At 48.4% G+C, this 19,052-nt stretch overlaps 1 protein-coding gene across 1 annotated transcript in view; it reads left to right on the top strand.

Moving 5' to 3' along the window:
• The window catches only part of FAM131A (family with sequence similarity 131 member A), a 58,186-nt gene extending 45,497 nt beyond the window's left edge, over window positions 1-12,689 (top strand). Inside the window, exons 5-6 of the mRNA XM_035133878.3 lie at window positions 6,712-6,840; window positions 11,380-12,689. Of these exons, the coding sequence (XP_034989769.2) occupies window positions 6,712-6,840; window positions 11,380-11,900 (650 nt within the window). The 3' untranslated portion in view covers window positions 11,901-12,689. The remainder of the gene's footprint in view (window positions 1-6,711; window positions 6,841-11,379) is intronic.
• The last annotated feature ends 6,363 nt before the right edge of the window (window positions 12,690-19,052 follow it).

The following is a 19,052-nucleotide window of genomic DNA, read 5'->3' as shown; positions in this document are numbered from 1 at the left end:
CATGACATGACTGTCACCCAAGCGCCTGGCCTGCCTTCGGGGCTGAGCTGTTCACTTCCTGACAGCCAGGGAGAGACAGGCGTGGGGTAGGATAAACAGTGACAGATAAGATTGCTGCCAGAGCAACTCAGCTCCAGTGTCCTGCCTTTGAAAGAGCTCGTGTTTTCTAGAGGAGGGTTGACCACAGAACCACCCCTGGGGAAGCTCTTCTCCCTGGATTTGCTCGTCCTTTTGGGAGGCCGCCAGCATGGGCATAATTACACCTTTGCCATAAGGGCAATATCTCCCTCTGAAGATGAAAGAATCGTCCATGTTGCGAACCTCGGTGTCATCCGGTGAACTCCAATGCACCCTGAAACCAAGGAGGGGTTGCAGGATAGTGCTGGAGGAGGAATTATAGAAGGGCTGCTGACAAGTCAAGGAAGCATCTTCTAAGGTGAAACGGTCCTTGCAATTTCCAGTAAAAAGCAATAGGTCAGGAATAGCTTGCAGAGAACATTTTTGCCAACGTACCACTTTTCCTGGGTCGTGTCAAGCCATTGGCATTCATGTCAGGCCTAGGCCATGTTGGTATTCCAAAGGGCATATGAGGAGTGATGGCCAGCTTACGGAGAGGCATGGTGAAACAAACTGGGATGCTCAAAGTTAGTTAGACCCTAAGCTTTGCTGTGATTTATTATTAGAATCACAGAAGGGACCCCAAGGGTCATGTACTCCAACTCCCTGCAATGCAGGAATCTCTACTAAAGCATCCAGAACAGATGGCTATCCAACCTCTGCTTTAAAATCTCCAAGGAAGGAGAGCCCACCACCTCCCGGGGGAGACTGTTCCACTGTCAAAGAGCTCTCACTGTCAGAAAGTTTTTCCTGATGTTTAGTCAGAATCTCCTTTCTTGTAACTTGAAGCCATTGGTTCTGCTCCTACCCTCCAGAGCAGGAGAACGCAAGCTTGCTCCATCTTCCATGCTACAGCCCTTGAGATATTTGAAGATAGCTATTCTGTCTCCTCGCCTTCCTTGGAACTCATGCTGTCTGGTCTTGTGCTGTGCCTTTGTCATTGATAGTGGAAGGAAGAGCGCTAATGCTCATCTAGTCCAATATTCAGTTTCCCACTTTGGCCATCCAAATGCCTCCTGGAAAGACCACAAGCAAGAGATGAAGACAATAGCGCTCTCCACCACCCTGGTGTTCAGAGTCATGTGCCTCTAATCCTGGTGGTGTTGTGACTAGTGGCCACTGATAGACATATTCTACCATGTGCATCTAGTTCAGGGATTCCCGAACTTGGGTCTCCAGCTGCTATTGGACTACAACTCCCATCATCCCCAGCTAGCAGGACCAGTGGTCGGAGATGATGGGAACTGTAGTCCAAAAACAGCTGGAGATCCGTGTTTTGGAAACCCTGATCTAATTAATACTACCAGAGAGCCAAGGTGGCCAGGGTTCCTGTTCCTGAGGGACACCAGTGGTGCTGTGGCCAAACCACTGAGCCTCTTGGGCTTGCTGATCAGAAGGTTGGCGGTTCAAATCCGTGTGATGGGGTGAGCTCCCGTTGCTCTGTCCCAGCTCCTGCCAACCTAGCAGTTCAAAAGCACATCAAAGTGCAAGTAGATTAAATAGGTACTGCTGCGGCGGGAAGGTAAACAGTGTTTCCATGCACTCTGGCTTCCACCACGGTGTTCCGTTGCGCCAGAAGCAGTTTAGTCATGCCGGCCACATGACCCGGAAAAGCTGTCTGTGGCCAAAGCTGGCTCCATCGGCCTGCAGCGAGATGAGCGCCGCACATCATAGACACCTTTGACTGGACTCAACCATCCAAGGGTCCTTTACCTTTCTCACTCATAATAGTTAGAAGTTCTTCTCCCTTAGTTTTTCCACAAGCTGCACCTGCTGAGAATCCTGCAAGAATTAAATGCAGAGCACCTTCTCCTCTGCATCTGTTGGTCACCTACTTCTGCCTCCGTCAGTGGTGAATTGCTGTTTGTCTTTCAGCCACATCTTGGGCTCTGATTCAACAGGGCTAAATGTAATGGTTGGAGCCTGAAGCTGGGAGTGTCTGCCTATCCCCACCCCTCCTCCTTCTCCCCCAGGAGGTGACGCACACAGGCAGCTGCAGCCCCAAATTAGCCACCCCCAGGCCCCCATTTAACAACAAGCGTGGCTGCTTTCTGACAAGTAAAATTAACAGATATCCAGCTCAGTCCAGTTGTGTGCTCCAGACTCTTGAGGGTCCCGCAAATGACTCATGTTTGCAAAAAGAGAAGTGCCTGGGTTGTGTGAGCTGACTCCAATGGCCAGTCTGCACATATTCCGAGCTGGTGGGGAACGGGGGGGCCTGGCTGATGGATCAATGGCTGCTAGTATTTATAGGTAAAGGTAAAGGGACTCCTGACCATTAGGTCCAGTCGCGGACGACTCTGGGGTTGCGGTGCTCATCTCACTTTATTGGCCGAGGGAGCCAGTGTACAGCTTCCAGGTAATGTGGCCAGGTAATGTGGCGAACCAGAGCAGCACACAGAAACGCTGTTTACCTTCCCGCCGGAGCGGTACCTATTTATCTACTTGCTTTCAAACTGCTAGGTTGGCAGAAGCAGGGACCGAGCAACGGGAGTTCACCCCGTCACGGGGATTCGAACCGCCGACCTTCTGATCGGCAAGCCCTAGGCTCTGTGGTTTAACCCACAGTGCCACCCGCGTTGCTAGTATTAATAGCTACATATTAACTCCAGGTGGGATGCGATGCTTGCGACTGGACCTAATGGTCAGGGGTCCCTTTACCGTTGCCTTTACTAACTCCAGGATCAGAGGCAACTCTCTTGCACCCCCTGCCTCGGAGCCTCCTCTGGACACATCAGTCTCTGCCCCTCAAAATCCATTTATTGGCAGGAAATATCAGACTCAGGAAAATCAGTTGCTGCCCCCTCTCCTCCCCACCGTGTGATACCCTAATCTAATAAATAAACAAATCTTTTGCCTGCAATAAAACATGTAAATTAGGTAGTGCCATGCTAACTTTCCTGATTTGCACAATTTACCAGCCGAGATTGGGGCTTTTTTCAGCTTCGCCTTGGGCCATGTGTAATCTAAAATGTGAACATATTTGAAGCCGATGAATATGTGAAAATCACTTGGCAAGGTGAACAGGGAGGGTTTCCTCTGAGACTGTTGACAACTTGTCTAAATTGACCTTGGGATAATAATCTCCCTTCTGGGGATTTTCTTGGGAATAGGGTTATCAGATGGTGACTTGGAGATCCCATCTACTTCCTTAAATATTCAAATGTGCAAGAGGATACAAAAGCAGCTCCTTGCATCCCTTCCCTCCCTGGACCTGTTCCAGCCCTCTCTCCCTTCACCAGCTGCCTGGAGCACATGAGTCTTGCTTATTAAAGCATAGATGGACAAAGAAGGCCAGGTGAGAGGCCGAAGGAGGGAACAGGTGTATGAAGCTGCCTTCTTTCCTCTTTGCAGCACAGAATGTAAAGGTATTTGCATGTGATTCACCCGCCACCTGGCAAGTCGAATGGGTGGATGGAAGAGGTGTAAGCCTTTGGGTTTCCGCTGATTAGAAATGTGCTCCAGAATCTTGCATTCATAATGAATTCATGTTCATAGGATGATAGAATTGCAGAGTTGGGCGGTACCCTAAAGCCAATCTAGCCCAACCCCCTGCAGTGCAGGAATTACAGCTAAATTATGAGATTGTCATCCAGCCTCTCCAAGGAAGAGACCACCACTTCCCGATGGAGTCTGTTTCACTGTCAAATCGCTCTTACTGTAAGAATGTTCTTCCTAATGTTTCATCGGAATCTCCTTTCTTGTAATTTGAATCTTTGGATTGGGTCCTACCCTCCAGAGCAGCAGAAAACAAGCTTGCTCCATCTTTCACATGACAGCCCTTAGGTAGTGATTCTTCCCCACTTTTACAAACAGGGAACAATGAATGTGAGAGATGTCAGCTTGTCATAAATGTTAGGAAGTATGCAGTTTATATGCAGTTTCCATGTGCTGTGATTCCTGCATTGCAGGGGGTTGGATTGGATGACCCTCATGTTCCCTTCCAATGCAAGTAGCGCTGTGGTCTAAACTACTGAGCCTCTTGGGCTTGCCGATCAGAAGGTCGGCAGTTCGAATCCCTGTGATGGGGTGAGCTCCCGTTGTTGTGTCCCAGCTCCTGCCAGTGCAAGTAGATAAATAGGTACCACTGTGGTGAGAAAGGTAAACGGTGTTTTGATGCGCTTTGGTTTCCATCACATTCTCTTCTGCCAGAAGTGGTTTAGTCATGCTGGCCACATGACCCAGAAGGCTGTCTGTAGACAAACACTGGCTCCCTTGGCCTGAAAGCGAGATGAGCGCCGCAACCCCATAGTCACCTTTGACTGGACTTAACAGTCCAGGTCTCCTTTACCTTTTTTTACCATGTTCCCTTCCAACTCTACAGTTCTGTGATTCTATGATCCCATCTCCCCTTTTTAGGGCCTTCTTTTTCACACAGAGGCATGGATGCACTCCAGAATTTGGCACTCCAATGGTTAACAAGGACAATAAAGAAAGATAAATCAAAAGTAAATGTTATTGTATCAAAGGGGAATTAGCATACTTATTAAGGAATACACAGAGCAGATGTTAATTGACACAAGCCCTTCCTAAAACAGCGCTCTTAACAATAGGATAACGAGTTGCAGCTAATCGTACAAGCTGTCAGTTCTAAAAGCATCTCTGAAAACAGCAGAGAAAAAATAGGATGCAGTCAAAGTGGTCAGGGAAAAGAGGTAAGGGGGGGTGGAAGAAGGATGCGGATTGAAACTAGAAGAATGAGATTTGGCTCAAGGGTGAAGGTGGAAATGAATGCTGCTTGCTTTAGAAAAAGAAACAGGAGGAAGGAAGTTTGATGGGCGGTTTTCTGAGGCCCTGGCAAACGTTTTAAGGCAAGAATCAGAAAGAAAGCAATTGGAAGAGAATAGGCTTGGGAGCAAGGAAAGGGGAATCTGAGATTTTCAGACGAAACAGCTGAGAAAGAAGAGGAAAGCACAGGAAGGGAAGAGAGAGAAGGTCATCCCAAGAAAGAGGAGCCTGATTGGGCTTGAAAGCAGAAGATGGGAGAAGGGGAGAGAGGGGAGGGAGGGAGAGTTTGACCAGCTGATGGACTTTCCAGAGAGGGTGGGGGAGAGGGAGTTAGTGCCTGTCCTTATTTTTGCAAAGTGAGGTGAGGAGGGCAGCTCTTCAACAACAGAAAGTGACAGTTAAGGGAAAATTGGGGCTCATCCACACTTTCGCTTGACATATACTATTTTTTTTAATATATAATTTTTATTCTGACCTTACCTGATAAACTGCTAAACTTAAGCAAAAATCTCTGCTCCAATTTTCTACACATCTGATAAGGTCTGATTCAGTACCTCAGATTGGATTTTCTCAAGGCACAGACATGGAACAATGACAAAAACTTTTGGACCCAGGGAATTAATTGGTACACTGTATGATCAAATTTTGGGTCAAGCAAAAGTGTGGATGAGCCGTGAGAAAAGTGTGTGTGAGGGGGGGGGGAGTCCATAGAAGAATTCTTGTGCAGAGGAATGTGGCTTCTTGGGGATCCGAAAGTTTCCTCATTGCTAAGGTGAAAAGAATCGCTTTTTATGCTCAAGCGGTACCTAAAAATTAAGTGGCATTCCACTAAATTTTATTCAAAGTAGACCCACTGAAATTAATTAACATAACTAAGTACAGTCCGTTCATTTCACAAGATCTGCTCTAAGGGGGGGGGGGAATTACTCGAAGGCCACCCAAAGGCTACAAACAATGCCTTTCCTGGCTCTCAGGGTCCGGAAAGGTGTGATAGATAATAAGAGGTGTGAATCTGAGAATAAACTGCCCTAAAAGACCCCGTAATCATGCCTCTTCCTCACATACCCAGAAGTTTAAAATAAAATAAAATTAAGCTGGAGCAATTATTCTGGATAAATTCCAGGTGGAAAACTTAAGGCCTGATTTCTCAGTTTAGTAGGTTTTCCAGAGGTGCCCAGCAGGGCTGGCTCTAGGTATAGTCCCGGTGGCGCCAGGCGCCGGGCTGGCAGGTGGGGCGCTGCACGGCAAAGCCGTGCGGAAGCCGTGCTGCGTGCTGCGAGGGCGGGGGACCTGCTCGAGACTGCCCTGGTGCCCAGTAAACCAGGAATTAAGAGAGTCAGTGTGGTACAGTGGTCTGAGTGTCTGGCTAGTGCCCAGGAGACCAGAGTTCAAATCCTCACTCTGCCATGCAGCTGCCAAATCTTCCTTTTTTGCCAAAGGCTCCCATGCCTTTAAGACCTGCACAAAAGGGAATGAACCAACAGGTGCTTGCTCTATATTTGCAGTTCCGTGAGATTAGAACGCTGCAATGTTTAAGGGCGCCTCCCTCCAGAAAGAAGTTGGCACCAGCGCCTGGAACGTAGTGGGTTTGGTTGTGGAACATATTCCTCATGTCACTGAGCGTTTTGACAGCTGTTAGGTGGCCTAAGATTCATTGAATCATAGAATAACTCACAGCTAATTCAACAAGGGGCATCTTATCCCACCCACCATTGTATCCCTATGACTGAGAGAACCTCAAATTTCTGCCCGTCATGCACAGCAGTCCCTCTTGCCAACTTCTTGTTCAGAATGTTTTGTGGGATACGCTGTTGCCCTCAGGCTCTGTCTCTCTTCCCCTGACTGACATCTCGCTCTCCTTCCTAGGTGTGGCCGAACAATTTGCCATCGCCGAAGCCAAGCTGAGGGCCTGGTCTTCGGTGGATGGCGATGATTCCAACGACGAGTCCTACGATGAAGATTTTGCCACTTCCACCGACTCAACACAACCAGCTGGTGAGTGTGTGTGTGTGGGGGGGGGTGTCATAGCCAGTTGCACCCCTCAGGGTGTGGAGTCCACACAGCAGAGTCCCTTACGGACACTCCAAAAAAACCCGCCTCATATTTCAAGGTGGGGAGCGAGAAGCGTACATCACATCCCCCTCAACTGTCCTGATAAAACCGAGACGTTATGTTTCTTCGTGTGAGAGCATGGCAGCCATTTTGGGCACTGCGATCTCATATGGCTTTGCACCAAAAAAAAAAAACCCATGCTTTTTTCAGAGCCCCAAAACGTTCATTTTTGAGCAGTGGCCCCAGAAAAAAACACCTCTTTCGGGGCCACTATCTCATGTTGGTCACACGACTTGTCTCAGAAGATAGCATCCCGTTTTTTTGCCACAACATGTCAGAGGGTATGACATCAGGGACGTGCAGCATGAAATCTATGGGCCTCCAGGTGCCGCAGGACTTCAGTTCCCATCATTCCTGACTGCTGGTCATGCTGGCTGTGGCTGATGGGAGTTGGAGTCCAACAACTTCTGGATCCCAATCCCTGGCACCGGGGGTGGTTGTTGCGCATGGGAGCTGGTAGGGCAGAAGGCAGGGAGCCCAACCGTCGGCAGAGCCCAAACCAATGATGGTGGAGCCAACCATTTCTTCATTTTCCTCCTCCCTGCTGAGTTGTACAAGGGCATCCCTGAGACTGAGGAGCAGGGGCAAGGCAGCCCGACACACCCTCTGGACTAGCTCTAAGAAAGAAGGCAGGAAGATGGGGGACAGCTGAGGGCAGACTGAGATTACTAGGACAGTGTCCCATTTGCCCTAATGAACCAACCGCCGCCTGGTGTGCATGTTGACATGTGGTGCCCCCCCCCCACCCCCCGAGGAGAAGGCACACCTTGAACGCTGAGTCAGATCCCCTAGGAGAGTCCCAAATGGCACAAGCAAGGTAGTGTCAGCCACGACTTGTCTCTCAGCTCTGGCACTAGGAAATCAGGTGTGTTACTGAGCATACAAGCCCCGTTGCCAGCAGTTGTGTCTGATCCCCACGGAAAAGCCTCTCCTGTTGTCTTGGAGCTGCAACCCTCTTCCTCCAGCCTCACCCCCTTTAGCAGCATCACCTTCCACTTTGGTTAAATCCCTCCTTGGATCAAACAGATATGGTGTCTTCTCATTTAATCCAGGAGGAGGGTACCACTGAGCATTTAAGGAGTACCTTTCCTCTCGTCACAGAGCAAATGCACTTAAAATTAGGGAGCAGGCTTTCCATTCAGTGACAGGAGTTGCAGGAACGAAGCAAAACCTCCCCACTACTTAACAGCACTCTGAGGAAACAGGTCCCAATTATTATTTATTATTATTATTATTATTATTATTATTATTATTATTATTATTATGTTACGATTTCCCATACGCACTCTGTACTCTGTATTGATCTTCCTAACTTATCTTCCATGGATCTACATGCATTGCATTGCATGTGATGTGATTTTGCGTGTTGCCGGGGGGGGGCACATTCCACCTCCTGGAATTTGCAGAGCAAGCTACACTTTGCCCCATGCCCCAATCCAGCACCTCTCCTAACTCTTAAAATAATCTCATTCCAGTGTCAGGGCAGGTGGAGGGATTGTGGCCATTAGTTAGCAAACTGAAAAGTGAGAAAAGATGGGTTGAACAATAGGATAAAATTTATTGTGCATCACAGCTAAGGAGCAAATTTAATCAAAAGATACAGGCAGTCACCAAGGACAAGAGAGACCCCATTAACGTGGAGCCCTGTTTAAGGACTTAGAGAAACCACATGGGAATATGGGGCTAAAGAAAAGAAGTCTACTGCACTTCTTCAACATCAGGATAAAGGGAGGGAAGAAAGAAGATGAAGGAAAGAGGGTGGTTTGGGAGTCACCATCCAACATTTGGTATATATATATATATATATATATATATATATATATATATATATATATATATATATAATCACTATTGAAAGGACCCTCAAAAGGCTAACAAAGGAAGGCAAGTGTGATCAGATGCTCTCAGGAGAACTGGAATCTTTTCTTTCCCTTCATTTACAGTACACTAGTATTTAGAAACACAGCCTGAATGTAATGTAACTGAGATGAAAACCTTCAACATAATAGCAGTCTCAAAGAACCAAACTCCTTGTGATCTTCTACAAATCTGAGGTCAGGCAGCCTCTTCCATTCTTCCAAGGGAGACATGAACACCCACTCCCTAGTCATCCAAAGCTGTGGTTCCCAGTTAGCTAAGTACTGCAGACCATAGCTGCCAAGTTTTCCCTTTTCTCGCGAGGAAGCCTATTCAGCATAAGGGAAAATCCCTTTAAAAAAGGGATAACTTGGCAGCTATGCTGCAGACACCCGGTTTTTCAAAAGCCAAGCCATGGACCCCCTACTTTTGAACATTTTGATATCTCTATGGTAGTTTTTGTTATGTGAATGGTGCAGTGGACCCCTCTGATGTCCCCACCAGTTGGGAACCACTGCATTAAAGAATGACTTTCAGGTGGCCCAACTGATTCTGCAATCAGTTCTAGAGCTATTACGATAGTAAGGAAATGGGTTCTTTGGGTTTAGCAAGATGACTTGGGTGCCACTTGAACTCACCTGCAAAATTGTCCCAATATTGGGGCACTAGAAGACCAAACTCAAGGTCTTGAAAAATGGTGCTGGGAGGTGCTTCATTTTGTTACATCTTCTAGCAACATTTTCTTCTGCCTTCAACCTGATGATGCAGAAGCCTAAGCAGGAAATCAACTTGCCCCAAATGTTCCATGTCTGGCCTTGCAAGTGGGTGAACCAAAGTGGGCGTCTTCTGTCTCCAAGTGAGTGAGGCTCATATTAGCTGTAGCAGATAGAAACGGCAGCCGGTAACAGCTACCTTCTTGCAAAAATGGCAGCCCCAACATAGAGGGGTCCACAAACGTAGCAGGATTACTAGATGATGCTTGTGTTTAAGGTACAGCTGGAGAATGTTTTCAAAAGTTATGACTTTCGGGTGTTTTTAACTGACATGTTTGTTTGTAGAATGTTGCTATAGAATTCATTTTGCTTAAGTTGTGTGTCTGTTTGTCGCCCTGGGCTTCTTTGGGAAGAAAGACAAGATATACAGTAAACGTAAAATGTAATAAAAATGAAGCAGCAGCCACTAAATTGCTCAGATATATGAACGTCCCAGTTGGCGTACTCTGGGTTGTGCCAGCCTCAGCCACCGTGTTTCCATTTGAACACTGGCTAAGACTGAAAGACAAAATTGCCTTTGCAGAAAGGGGGTATATGAGCATCGCTCTCTGTCCCCATATATTGTCTGTTGGGCTACTACTGGCCTTCCTCACCTGCTGTTTCCTGCTTGCCCCCTTGGCATGGTGCCGTAGGTTGCAGGGCCTTCTGCGCCCACGGAGAGCCCGCCAGCTGGCACCCGTGTATTGGCAGAGTGTGTAATCTGCGTCCTTCTTGCGCAGACAAAAGCTCCCTTTTTCCTACAATTAACTGCCGATGAATCGGGCGCTATTTGCATATCAAAGAAAGTCAGCAGTAATCTGTGGTGCAGCATCTAAGGAAAGTTCTAATTACTCCTCTGTATAATTAGAATGAGTGGGCAATGGGGAGGAGGAGGAGGCATAGATGGGAAAGTTACCTCTCTCCGGTTGCAGGAACGAACGTCACAAGGGTAGCCAAGGCAGAGAGCCACCTGCTTTCCCACATTGGGGAGGGCTACTGTAAGCCCCACTAAAGTGTATGTGTGTGTTTTTAATGTTAGCTAGCTAGCTAGCTGCAAATTTTGGGAAACTGAATGGGCTCAAAGAGTTTTCAGGGTTAGCTGAACCATTTGTGTTGGGATATGATTAGATGCTTGGAGATGATATATTTGTTAGATATTATCCTTCCTTCCTCGTGTTTGTGAGTTCAGCAGAGTGCCACCCCTTTGCATCTTAAAAGGGAAGCTTAGATAGGCTAGTTTTAGCCTTTTAGTTTTAATAATCCAGGATGCTGGTTTCATCCTTTATCCTGGAAAATCTGCATTTTCTGGAAAAGACTGGATTTTCCTGGTATTTCCTCCTTTCCTCCCCCTTAAAACTATCATCACGCACAAACAGCCTTGAAAAAGGTAACAATGACATTCACTCACCCGCAATACATTTTAAAGAGTAACAGACACAGCAGTTTTGTTCAGGTAGGGTGAAAATAGTGATTGAGTTACTAGCTTAAAAATGGAGTCTGAGCTGGAGCTCAGACTTGCAGATGTTCTCACATTGTAGGCATGTTGGAGTTGAGTGGGAAGACAATGTGTTCAGGCAGGGAGAAGCATGTATAGCTACGCCTTCTTCCTGCCAGGGCACAAAGGGAAGTGTTCTCACCAAGTTCTCTCTAGCAATTTTACAGGAAAGGCCAGGCATCTTCATTTGGCCCCAATGGCCGATAACCAGGTGCAAAATGCGCCTGGCTAATTTCGAACATTGCTTTGGACCTCAGGGCCGTCCCCTGTGTCCCTTGAATGCCGCGCTGCTCACGCCCTCCCATTGCTGTGTTGCAGATGCCGTGAGCCAGCTTCCCCCCAGCGCCCTGCTGCAGAGTCTCCTGCACAGCCGCTTGTGCCAGCTGAATGCCCGCCAAGGCTCCTGCGACCCAGAGAGTGACTCCTCCCAGACCACCATCTCTCCGGAGACCTTGTGCTCCAGCCTCTGCAGCCTGGAGGACAGCCTCCTCCTCAAGGAGCTGGGCTCGCCCTCAGAACTGGCCGCCAAGCTGCTGGGCTCCATGTCGGGTGAGGAGGAGCTCCTCCTCTCCAAGTTGCCCCCACAGACAGCCGGGGAATGTGCCTTCCGGAGCCTGGCGCAGCTCGAGTGCCTGGACTCAATGTACTCCATGTCCTTCACCGAGTCCTGCCTCTCGCCCACCGAAGACGAGGGCATCCCCTGCAAGGACTACAAGGGTCACGAGGACAGCTGCCAGGTCCGGAGGAAAGTGTCCGATGTGGCCTCTTCGGGCGTGGTCTCCCTCGATGACAATGAAGAGGAGGAAGAAGAGCAAGAGGAAGACACCGGCGAGCAGTGAGACCCACTGTTGCCGTGGCATGCTTCACCTGCCATTTTTCTGTCCTGCTCCGTGGTATCCACCCTCGACCATGCTCCGTGGCCTGCCAGTCGTCCTGGAGCGGGGGTTCCCCCTTCCCTCACCGGGTGGCGGCCTAGCTGTCTGCAGGGCAGGGGGAGGCAGGGTGGTAAGCCGACCAGTGCCCCCCTGCCCTGCCCTGCCCTGCCCTCCTGCCTTCACCTCCACTGTGCCATCTGATCCAACCATTGAAGCCTGAGGGGGGGGACTCTCCCACGTGTGGCTCCGTGGATTTTGCCTGCTGCATTTTCTCTCTCTTTCTCTCTCGTGATCTGTTTCGTTTTCTTTGCATGAGAATGTCTTGAGGGTGGGGGTGGGGGGAAGAATCAAGCAAAGTAACAGAACAAAAGCAACAACGGGGCAACGACAGCTGGACAACCCCACCCCCCCAAAAAAAATCCAGGGCCTGTTGGGAGCATGCTGTGCTCTCCCTGATCTCAGTGCCCCCACCCGGGGGGGGGGGGAGAGGAGAAGAGGCGCGTCTCATGCTGTCCAAGTGGCATGGCTCAACTGTGATGACGACGACCCTTAAGACGATTTAACTAATATATATATCTATAAATATATATGTATATCTCCGCGCCTGACCCCCTTCCCCTTCTAACTTCTCTGGCTCGAGGTTGAAGGGCTGAAACAGAATGTGGAATGCAATGGATGCTTGATTTGTTATGCCTTTTTTATATAAAGAAAAAGAAAAAAAAGAGATAAAAATCCACACTGGCCCAAATGGACACTTCTTGGCTTTTACTGTCTTGAATTTTATACTATGGACCCGCTGGGGGAAAGAAGGGTTAAGGAGGGAGCAGGGTGTTACCGAGGGGGGGGGCTTGCTATGTGCTCTCCCCCCCCCTATTCCCTTCCTTGGGAAGAAGCAGGGAGCATGGCATGGCGTCGGTGGGAGCAGCTAGTCCTCCCACCCCAGATCTTTTCTATATTTTTGTATGTGTGTGTGCGTGTGTGTCTGTGTTGCTGTCATCCTTGCGGGCCTTGCTCTTCCTCCTGTGGACGGGTTTTCTAAGGGGGTCTGTCGCTCCCTCCGCGCTTCCATCCTGGACAGTCCGGGGTGGGAAAATACTGTGATCCTCATCATCCCACCTTTCCTCTGCCCCTTAGCAGTTGGCCCCACTGCACAGACCCTGTGAGGAAGGGATCCGCCTCCCCCAGCCCCCAGCTCTAAGCAGCTCCAAATGTGAGGAGGACCCTTACCCTCCAGCAGGGCTCTGAGGTGGTGCCAGGGGGTTAGAATGACTTCAGGTCCATTCATGCCTTGGTGAACGGTGGATTTGGGAACCTTTCATGCTCCCTTGAATTCCCCATTGTCCATGCTGCTGACTACTGCTGTTCCACCCTTTCTCACTCCTAAGCAAAGTTTCCTTGCGCTTTGAAAATCTAAACAGGACGGCTACATCAGTTGCACAAGGGCTCTCCAGATTTATTTGATTATTTATTCCCATTTATTAAATTTATATACCACTCATAGAATCATAGAGTTGGAAGAGACCACAAGGGCCATCCAGTCCATCCCCCTGCCAAGCAGGAAACACCATCAAAGCATTCTTGACATATGCCTGTCAAGCCTCTGCTTAAAGACCTCCAAAGAAGGAGACTCCACTACACTCCTTGGTAGCAAATTCCACTGCCGAACAGCTCTTACTGTCAGGAAGTTCTTCCTAATGTTTAGGTGGAATCTTCTTTCTTGTAGTTTGAATCCATTGCTCCGTGTCCGCTTTTCTGGAGCAGCAGAAAACAACCTTTCTCCCTCCTCTATATGACATCCTTTTATATATTTGAACATGGCTATCATATCACCCCTTAACCTCTTCACCCAAAGATACACTATAAGGACACAAAACACATAACTAAAATAAAATAATAAATAACACCCACCCCTCCGCAGACACATTTAAAAGGCAATAGGTTGTTTAATTAGCCGAAGGCCTGGTTCTTAAAGGCATGTAATGAAGGCGCCGGTCAAGCCTCCCTGGGGAGAGCATTCCACAAATGGGAAGCCACTGCAGAAAAGGCCCTGTTCTTGTGTTGCCACCCTCTGGACCTCTTGTGGAGGAGGCACATAAAGAAGGGCCTCGGATGGTGGTCTCAGGGTCTGGATCAGTTCATGTGAGCTGTTTAAGGCTTTAGAGGTCAAGACCAGCACTTTGAATCGGGCCAGCAAGCACAGTTTGGGCCAGAATAGGTGTAATATGCTTGAACTGTGAGCCCCCTCCCCCCCAGCTGAGCAACCTGGCTGCTGATTTCTGCACCGGCCATAGAATTAGGGGTGAGAAGTGTGGGGCAGTAGTTGTGCGGAGAACGCCACATGGACAAGAGGAAGTTAAAGGAGGCACAAGGGATTCAACAACCACCAGGATATGGACAGGCCTAAATCTGTATGGTGGGTTAACTAGGCATACAGGCCAGGTTTATCTAGTCTCCAAACTTCTATCAGTTTTATGCCAGCTCAATTGTTATGGCTGCTTCAGAAGGATCCCCAGGGACTGTGGTTTGGTCAGGGCACTGATGGTTCTGTTAAAGATCCTTAGCACCTCCTCACACAACTATTGTAGCAAAGTTCCCTGGGGAGGAGAGCTACGAAAAAGCAGTGTTAAGTCTGTAGCGCATACCTACAGGTGAAACTCGGAAAATTAGAATATCGTCGAAAAGTGCATTTATTTCAGTAAAGCAACTTATTATTATTATTATTATTATTATTATTATTATTATTATTATTACAAATGCTTTCTTTTGGAAATTCCACAGTAATAAAACAAATAGTTACAATAATACAAAAATAAACAAAAATAAACATCACTATTACATTTCATTAATTACATTCCATTTATAATTGACCCGCCTAACAACAAATAATTACAATTACGACAAATAAAGGCTTGACATATCTTGCTTTGCATGTCATGCATCTATAAATAAATGCACTTTATTTAAATGCACTTTTTGACGATATTCTAATTTTCTGAGTTTCACCTGTATATGCCCAGAAAAAAGGGGACACACAGATGCAAGCCTGCGTATCCCCTTGGCATGCATCACTTCATAAATTCTGTCACCTGCATGCACACAGGTGTACTGTAGCACAAGTCTGCTCCCCCCCCACATGCACATGCAGTAGAGACACACACACCTTTCAAAGCAGTTAAAAAGCATAACCCCTTTCCCATCCACTAGTAATTCTGGGAATTGTAATTCTTAGGGTTGCCAATGTTTAATACTGCTCCTTCTCCTAGGTCTGTGATATCAGCCTGACGTACAGAAATGATGCAGGTGAAGCTTCATTGTCCGCCACTGTTTCTCTATGCTAAATTGCTTATCACTTGATAAATGTCAACGGGTAAAGGCCCCAGAATCAGTAATTAAAGTTGGTAACCCTAATTCTGATAGGTGGCTGGTTCGCTTTAACAAAGATGTTTCAGCAACCCCAGTAGCTATGCTTCCATACACTCTTTTAGGACTAGTTTTAAACCATTTTGCATTTGGCTCTTTCCCCCTTTTTAAATCCCAGCTTTCTACTTGTTTCCTCAGTGCAGATGATTAACTCTAATAGATGTGAGGACTCCCCCTCATTTCCTCTAGAGGGAGCAGAACCCCCATGTTCAGAGGCAGTATACCTCTGGTCTAATCCACAGGGCTCATCTTGGGCTCATCTGATGCAGCATTCACGCAAGCCCCCCCCCCCCCGGTGACTCTGCAGAATTCATTCTTTGGCACAACTCTTCAAGGCGCAGGAGCCCTGCCATCTATTGCACTTGGTCACCCTGTGTTCAGCATGACCATTGAGAAATATATATCCCTGAAAAATGCACATCAGGAGAGAAGTGCAGTAAATGCAAACACGTGCCCCAAAGCACTTGCACACGCACACAAACAGATGCATGAATACAGACCCTCAACTCCCCTATCGAGACAATCAGGTCCATCCCTCCTGGTTTGGCTGCTTCTCCCATTTTTGTTTTTAACCAGATAATCCACAGAGAGCAGGTTGGGGGCCACTGAAGTGGGACTTCTGAGAGATGCTTCTGTTTGGTGTGTGGAACGGGGAGCAGGGAAAGAACCACGTTCCTAATATCTCTCATGATTTGGGGGTGAGGGTAGGGGGAAATGGTTTGCAGGGCCACTGGACCAGGAGTGGGCTTCGTTGGGCATCTCCTTGCCTTGCCAACCCCTGCAGCCTCCTGACCGAGCTGCTCCTCCTTGCTTTCACCATCTATTCGCCTACTTAGAGCGAGGAAAGAGCAACATCTTTTGCTTGCCTTGTGCTCTCCACTCTGGGTGGTTGCACTAGTTCGGGCTCAGAGGGAGATGGCAAAACGATAGGCAGCAGGAACAGGACACAAGGTGGGTGGGCTCCAAAGTCTGGAGATGAGTGGTTACTGCTAAATGCAGAAATGTGTATAGGGTGTGTCCCAGCAGGGTCCCACGCAGGCCCTGGTCTCTGTTCTGCCCCAGGCTTCTCTGTGTTTGCTGTCACCTTCTATGGAAAGTGCAATTTCACAGACATCTGCCCATCTTTTAGGAGAGGCAAGGCCTTTGGAAAAAGTAGCTCATTCCTAAGAATTTAAGGGAGCTGCTCTGTGGTAAGGGATGGACCAAGGGATGAACAGAGACCAGGGCATCTCTCACCAGCTGTATGCCATCCTGACTGGAGAGGACAGGTTTGCTGAAGGTGCGATGGCGGTCAGGTACCGCAATGGTCCCTTGTAGCTATTTTGAGGCAGCTCTGGCACAGCATACAAGATGACAGTGAAAGATGAGGGACAAAGGGCTGAAGGACTGTTCAGGTGATGTGGAGCGGAGGAGAGAGGGAGGAATAAAACCAGGTTCAGTTCAAGGAGATCCCTTCCAGTCAAGGATGCTTGATAAGTTACCATGGCTTCCTCCCCTCGCCACAACTTTGTGCAAACCCAGTCCAAAGTCGGTGGATCACCCTGCCCCACAACTAGCCTCTGGGCAGCCCTCCCCTTCCTGCCACCTCCCTTGATGCACCTGCAGAGCTGTGCCCCAAAGCCTATGCACCCCTCCCCCACTTTGCCCCCATCCTCTCCAGCCCTTGCACTAGCCCCCCTGCCACCAAATGAACAATATTGTTTCTATGTGTCCCCGTTTCTGCCCTGCCCTGCTCCCCCGATGTATGCCCCTGGCTGGTACGAGTGTCTGTTTTTGTTCTGTTTGTATCTGTAATTCATTAAAAGGCTGGTTCTACCTGACTGTGTCTCTCCATGCGTGTGTCTCTCTGTCTCTCTCTGTCTCTGTGGACTAGCCCTACTAATTTCACTCACTGCATCCTCTCACAAGTAGGATTGGGAGGGTGGTTTGCAAACGTTCCGCCTCCGGAGTCCTTTTCCCAGAGGGTTCTTGGATGGACATGCAGAAGGCCCCAGACTGAGAGCATAACCTAGAAAAACACAGGGCAAGCTATCATTCAGGGGAGCCTATCTGCCACCAGTGAGCTTCTCACTGAGGGATCCCTGATGAGTTTTCAAGAAGTCACAAGGTCATCCAGAAGGAATCATTCCAGCTACGTTCAAGGTTCAAGGTTTGAGTGCTGCTGATTCAGTGGCATAGGGTGGGTTGCCATTGCCCGGGGCTGCACAGAAGGGAGGGAGGGAAACGGACAGAGTATGCATGCATATTCAATGGTATCTGTGCCACCCAGGAGACTGCAGCCACAGAGATCAGAAGAGTCTGGAGAGGTCACTTCCTGGTTTGCATGGAGAAGCAGTTTGCAATGGAAGTGTGCAGATGCATAGAGGCAGCACCAAGTGTTGAAATTTTGCACCCCTAACAATTTTGCGCCCAGGGCCACCCGAGGCAACACCACTGTGTTGATTATTTCATCTTTGTTTGATTTATTGCATTTCCACCCTACCTTTCCTCTAAGGAGCTCACAGTGGCAGGCATGGTTTCCCCTGCTCTCCATTTTACCCCCACAACAACCCTGTAAGGTAGGTTAGGCTGAGAGATGGAGACTGGCCCAAGGTCACCGAGTGAGCTTCATGGCTGAGTGAGGATTTCGACTCTACTCTCTAAGGTCCTAGCCTGAAACTCTAACCACTACGCCACACTGCCTCTCCTGTGCAGCCACAAGGTAATCACCCACTCCCAAGAGGTAAGCGTTGATAGGGCTGGGGGAATCTCAAGCTTTTCAGAAGTATAAAAAAGCCATAAGAGGGGAAAGAACACCAGAAGCTTCCAAATAAGGACCAAAATATATATGTGTGTGTGTGTGTGTGTGTGTGTGTGTGCGTGTGTTAGAGAACAGAATGGCATGGCTGGACTCCTGAACACACTGCAAGGTTTTGTTGCAATTCCACCACCGCAGACTACCGCAGTCTAATCTTTACCAGCTTTCCACACCATCTCTTCTGCAAGATCAGCAGATCTCATCCCCAGGGAACTGATCAATCTGAACCACTGGCTATATTCCCGTGAGATCTTACATATAAACTCAGTCTCTTCTTTTGTAATCGCCACAATCTTCACTTAGTTCAAGAAATGGAGATCTCAACCCAGAGGTTAGACTTCTGTAGGTTAGATTTTTCTCCTAGGGGCGTTCTCGCTGCTGAAAATTTCTGTTGCCCTTTTCTGCAGCTTTGCAAAATCCTTTTTGAGATGAGATGACCAGGAGTGGGCACAGGGACCCACGTGCAGTCATCCAGAGACTGTGGTCACAATGACTGGGGTAGCACTGCCTTCCATCTTTGACTTGCTCCCATTCTTATCCGAGGATCTCTAGACGGTTTACCTGGGTCTCCTCCTGCGCTTTGGATTCTTACAACAACCCTGTCAGGTAGGTTAGGCTGGGAGTTGGAGGCTGGCCCAAGAAGAGCTGTTGCTCACCAGGCATCATATGAGGTGGTGTGAAACAACCACAACATCAAGAGATGGCAATTGCCTGGCCACCATCCGTCAGCCTCTCCTTCTCTCCAAATCTGCAATACAGTACAGGAATAATAAACCACTAGCCTACCTTGTAGGGCCGTTGTCTGAGGTCGTGCATAAAGCACTTTGAGCCCCAATGCTAAATAGGGGCATCAGCATCCTGCTGAGCAAGGCCACTGGTCCATCTATCCTAGTATTGTC

This window comes from Zootoca vivipara, chromosome 5 (genome assembly GCF_965207765.1).
Source record: "Zootoca vivipara chromosome 5, rZooViv2.hap1.1, whole genome shotgun sequence".
NCBI classification, from domain to species: domain Eukaryota; kingdom Metazoa; phylum Chordata; class Lepidosauria; order Squamata; family Lacertidae; genus Zootoca; species Zootoca vivipara.
This window is presented reverse-complemented; position numbering and strand designations above follow the sequence as displayed.